This window comes from Temnothorax curvispinosus, unplaced genomic scaffold (genome assembly GCF_003070985.1).
Source record: "Temnothorax curvispinosus isolate PA1 unplaced genomic scaffold, ASM307098v1 QBEX01002220.1, whole genome shotgun sequence".
Classification (NCBI taxonomy): Eukaryota; Metazoa; Arthropoda; class Insecta; order Hymenoptera; family Formicidae; genus Temnothorax; species Temnothorax curvispinosus.
In genome coordinates this window covers 1,673-7,373 of record NW_020212000.1, presented here as the reverse complement: position 1 = coordinate 7,373, position 5,701 = coordinate 1,673, and the positions used below count along the sequence as shown (strand labels likewise).

Below are 5,701 nucleotides of genomic sequence, written 5' to 3'. Positions count from 1 at the left end.
CTACGTGTCCCAGGTTGCCGATGACGAGGTCCACATAGTGCGCTCCGTAGTTTTCGGTGTCTACGTGTATTAATACCTTGAATTCGATGTCCACGTGTCCTAGGTTGCCGATGACAAGATCCAGATAGTGCGCTTCATAGTTTTCAGTGTCCAGGTTTAATTTATCAAATGACAAGTTTATACGACAAAATGTTAAATCTGGAGAAGGCTTTAACTTCTGTTGATTTAGACATGTTAAACGAAATTATAATTTCGGCACAACAAAAAGCATATATGTACAAACATCAGCAGAATCGTACTACTTTGAGTGAAGATGAAATCATGTCTTGCTTTAAAAACGCATTTAAGGCTTTTACTAAACGCTCCATGGACACACCTCGATATGTTTGTGCATCATGTGAGAGACTTTTATATAGAAGAAGTGTCTCTGAATTTAATAAGCTTAAAGCACGAATAGATATTCCAATTTGGGGAGATTTAATGGCGCATTTAGAAAAACATAATATTACTCCGCAATACATATGTAATTACTGTGAAAAAAAATTCCGTGACGGATTAATGCCTGCGTATTGCGTTTTAAATGATCGTATTGTACACGATCCACCTGAAGTAATATCATGTCTTAACCAGTTTGAAAAAATTCTCATACAAAGAGCTAAAGCTTTTCAAACTGTCGTTACAATGAAACCTGTTAGTAACAAGAAATTGCCTCTCAGACAGATGGTACAAAAAGTAAAAGGTAGAACGTTTCATTTACCGTTACCTTTACAAGAAACATTGAACAAAATATGTCCTGATACTGATCCGATTATTATCAATCACGAACTGTACTTTGTACGTGTTAGAGGTATTCCGACAAAATCAAAAATGATTTGGGAAGACATGGTAGACGTTAACAAGGTTTTTGACGCCTTAGTGTGGTTAAAAGAACACAATCCTTTATATTCTCATATTGTATTGCCAAATACTTGTAAGGAGTTTTCTTTACAAACGTCATTATTAATCGATCCAGATTTTGAAGCACAGGAGACAGAAAATGCTACTGAATCTAATTTGGATGACGAACGCGAATCGAGCCCAAAAAGTCTAACGCAAGAAAACAACGTAGACGCTACTTTAAATAATGAGCGTAAGGCAATGTTAACTCAGGTTCTTGACGAAAGTAATGATTATTACGATTACGAGCAATATACTATTTATCCTTTATATGAAAAAAAATTATGTAAAACTGATACCGCCTTATATCAAATGTTAAAAATAGTCGATTTGCCCTTGGACAATCGTGAGAGATCTTTAGATCTATTGTGTTTTCCAGATTTATTTCCTTTTGGTATTGATGGACGACACCAAGCTAGACGGGTTAAACTTCACGACCATGAATTTGATAAATGTTGTTTGATGTCCAAACATCCACAATTCAGATTAAATATACAATTCGTATTTTTTCTGTATAATCTGTACACTTTTCGTCAAATAAATCGTGGTATTTATAGCAAACTATGTACAACTAAGCGTTATACGGCTTCAGAATATTTAGAAGCACTACAGACAGATGTATTAGAATCTGACTTGAGTACAATATTCGCCACTATAAGAAATACGGAACAATACTGGCGTATACCGAGGAGTAATTTAAGATGTATGACGCAAGAATACGGACCTGCGACATGGTTCGTAACATGGAGTCCTGCTGAATGGCTGATGCCTGACTTAGCTGCATATCTTCGTGAAGTAAATGGATGGCCTGACGATTCGACGCCCATTAGTGTACTCGTTGCTAAGGATCCCGTGTCAACGTCAAGGTTTCTTGATAACAAATTCAAAGCGTTCCTTGATTTTATTTGTTCCAAAGATAATCCGATCGGAAAAGTGGCGCATTATTTCTGGCGACGAGAATACCAAGGTAGAGGTATACAACATTTCCATTTATTAATTTGGATTGAAGGTGCGCCAATTATCGGGAAATCTTCTGTTGAAGAAGTTTCTCAATTTATTTTGCAACACATAACTTGTGAAATGCCAGATCCAAATATTTCACCATTGTTATATAGGCGAGTCAATACGCATCAACGACACAAACATAACGATTATTGTCTTCGTTCTAAAAAAGTAGGACGCAAAACGATTCGTGTGTGTCGTTTCGGGTTTCCTCGTCCTGTCACGGAAACGTTGATTTTGAAAGATGTCATAAGTTCGATAGCAGGTAGGAAACGATTGAAACATAGAAGTAGGCTTTATCATGTTCCTCGAAAACATGATGAGATCAATATAAATGATTATCATCCTGTTCTTCTTACGGTATTAGAAGGAAATGTCGATATACAATACGTAAGTGAAACATCCACGTTGCTTACTTGGTATATTACTAAGTACGTAAATAAACCAGGAAAATGTGAAATATCTGATGCTGTCCTTGATAGTAAAAATAAGACAAAGAAATCATTGCGTCAAGAACTTTGGAATTTTACTTTGCGAGCCACGAGTAATAGGGAATGTGGATCTCTTGAAGCCTGTGATGGAATGTGTGGTATTCCTTTATGGGGGACTGATTCAAAAACGACTATAAAATGGTTAGATGTTAATCAGATACGACGTAGAAAAGTTAAAACTTATAAGGAAATTGAAGCTCTTGACGGAGATTCTACAAATATATTTTGTCCATCTGTAATAGATGAACATTATCCACGGAGACCGAAAGAATTGGAATCTATGTTTTTATATAAGTTTGTACAGTGGTATGATATTTTAAAAAATAAACCACGAGGTAAAAATATTGAATACTACACGATGGAGAATGGTTATTATCTAAAACGGCGACAGCGTGGATGTCTTATTAATCACTATAAATATAATGTCAATACGCAGCCGGAAAATTATTTCTTTTCATTACTGCTCATGTTTAAACCGTGGCGGAAAATAGAAGATCTTAAAGACGGATGTGATACATATACAGAAGCATTTCACAAGGAAAAGTTATATCTTACGGAAGCATTGCAATATCATGAAAAATTAGAGGAAGTGCAAAAAGCATTTGAAACTGCGAAGCAATTAGTTGAACAATATTTAGATAATTTGGAAAAACAGCATGAGTCTCAAGATGATCCCGATAATCCAATAGGTGTTCAAAATATTGAGGCTGGTGAAGCGATGCAAGATTTTAAGGATCTTGGTGACAAATTAAATCAGGAAATCGATGTATCTGAAATGATTTCAAATCTGAACGCAGATCAAAGAAGAATATTTGACAGAGTCATCAACGCCGTAAAGATATCGCCGGATAACGAACAATTTAAACAATTACTATTATACGTTAGCGGAGAAGGTGGTACTGGTAAAAGTTTTTTAATTAAAACAATTAAATGCTGGATAAAACAAAATCTTCACAAGGATACTGCTGTAACAGCACCTACCGGTATAGCGGCGTTTAATATCGATGGTTTAACAAATCACAGGCAATTGCAGTTACCTGTTGAACATGGTGATCAGTCTCCTAAGTATACACTATTATCTGATCACGTTTTGAAAGTTTTACGAGCAGATCTTAAAGATGTTAGTCTTATTATAATTGATGAAATATCAATGATATCTAATTTAACTTTCATGTATATACATTTACGACTATGTCAAATATTTGATACCATGGATGACGATTTCTTTGGTGGAAAGCATGTTCTTTTATTTGGAGATCTGCTTCAATTACCTCTTGTACGTGAAAATTTTATCTTTGTTCCACTATCAAAAGCAGAATTTAATAAATATATTGGCAGTGTGGGGACTACTCCTGAGGAATGATTGTGGCAAAAATTTCAATATGATGAATTGACGATCAATATGCGTCAGCAAGGAGATACAGCTTATCGTGAATTACTCTCGAGAGTTCGTATTGGTTTATTGACAACTTCTGATTCTGAGATTCTCGAGAAAAGAAGAATATCATTGAAAGGTCAGTCTTTCGATGAAAGATTATACGAATTGTGTAATTATCTTGATAATTTGCCGCCTAACACTGTTTGTTTACTGCCTACTTGTTATTTGTGCGATGTTTTTAACACTGCAATGCTAAGTCGTATTGCTTCGAAAGAAATATTATTAATTGCTCAAGATACGCTTGACTGTGATAATTATATTAAACAAAAGGTACAAAAGCGATTGACGGATAATGAAGACGATGATACCAATACAGCTGGGCTTTTGAAACAAATTACAATTAAAATTGGAGCGAAAGTTATGATAAGACGCAATATTGATGTCACTTTGGGCCTGGTAAATGGTACAATTGCTACAGTTATTTCTGTTGTGCGGGATATATCTACCGATTGTGTAGAAAAGATTAAACTTCTTTTACCGTCTGGTTTGGAGTATTGTATTGAAAGAGTAAGTGTCAAGTTTAAAGTAATGGAGAAAGCATATGTTATCAGAAAACAATTTCCCATAACTCTCAGTTATGGCATAACCATTCATAAAAGTCAAGGATTAACCTTGCAAAACGCTGTTATGGATATAGGTAATTCTATATTTAGTTGTGCTCAGTCATATGTTGCGTTATCCCGAATACCGTTTTCGGATGGATTGCATTTAATTAACTTTGATCCTTCAGCTGTAAAAGTAAGTGAAAGAGCTATTACCGAATATAATCGACTAATACGAACATTTCTACCGCAAGCACAAACGATTCCTATTTCGAAAAAACGTTTTCGAAAAGTAAAAGATGTTCCGTGGACATTGTCGAAAATAATCAATGCCGGTCAAGAGTCAGATCAACAAGTTGGAAAAAGTACTGTTGAGCCGATACCTGTTTTGCAAAATGAAGATGGAGTTTCATGCTACGCAAATTCAGTAATACAATGTTTCTTGCAGTCAAGTATTATTAGGAAAATGTTGCTTAAAGTTGATAAAGATGATTTAAGTATATTAGCGCATAAATATGACAAACGATTACCTAATTTGAATGCTGATGCGATACGGACAGATTTAGGAGAGCGCTTTACGAGTCGTGGTGATGACAAACCAGCAAAACGAGACGCTCTTGAATTTCTTATTGCCATTTGCACAAAATATAATTACATAAAAAATTTGGTCGGGCATCAAGTTACTCGTACTACTAAGTGCATTAGCAACTCATGTGGTTATACGACAAAAGATAATATTACTGATAACATAGTTGTTCCAATTTCTATTAATAATTTGAAGAAGAAAAGTTATAATCTTAATAATTTATTGAAGGATACATTTTTAAATTGGGGTCCGTTATATGGAAAAACATGCCAATTTTGTGCAGAAAATCTAGTATTTAGAAATGAATTAACGTTGACGAAAGAAATAGTTATCATTCATTTAATTTTGTTTTCGTCACAGGATAATAAATTAGTGAAAATACCACAGACATTTAATTTAACTGGCATATCAACAACTAAGATATCGATAGCTAAACAGCAGTATAAAGTAATGAATACTATATTTCATCAGGGTACATCTATTGAAGATGGTCATTATACAAGTATGTGTAGAGAAAGGACATTTTGGATTGAATTTGATGATGGAAAAATTATAGAAAATAAACGATGGCCTACAGGTGCTAAAGGTATTTATATATTATTTTTGGAAAAAGTTGGTAAGAAATAATTTATACAAGCAACGTAATATACATGCATATTTTACATAAAAGCAATGTCCGGCAATGTGTATATATATATATTTACAA

At 34.3% G+C, this 5,701-nt stretch overlaps 1 protein-coding gene across 1 annotated transcript; it reads left to right on the top strand.

Annotated features, from left to right (window-relative positions):
• Positions 1 to 558: 558 nt before the first annotated feature.
• On the top strand, positions 559 to 5,497 carry LOC112468902 (the record flags this gene model as incomplete). Its single annotated transcript, XM_025038302.1, is given in 3 exon segments — positions 559 to 1,129; positions 1,316 to 5,160; positions 5,356 to 5,497. Coding segments are annotated over 3 exon segments (4,558 nt in total), but the record flags the coding sequence as incomplete, so codon positions are not given.
• Between the last annotated feature and the right edge of the window lie 204 nt (positions 5,498 to 5,701).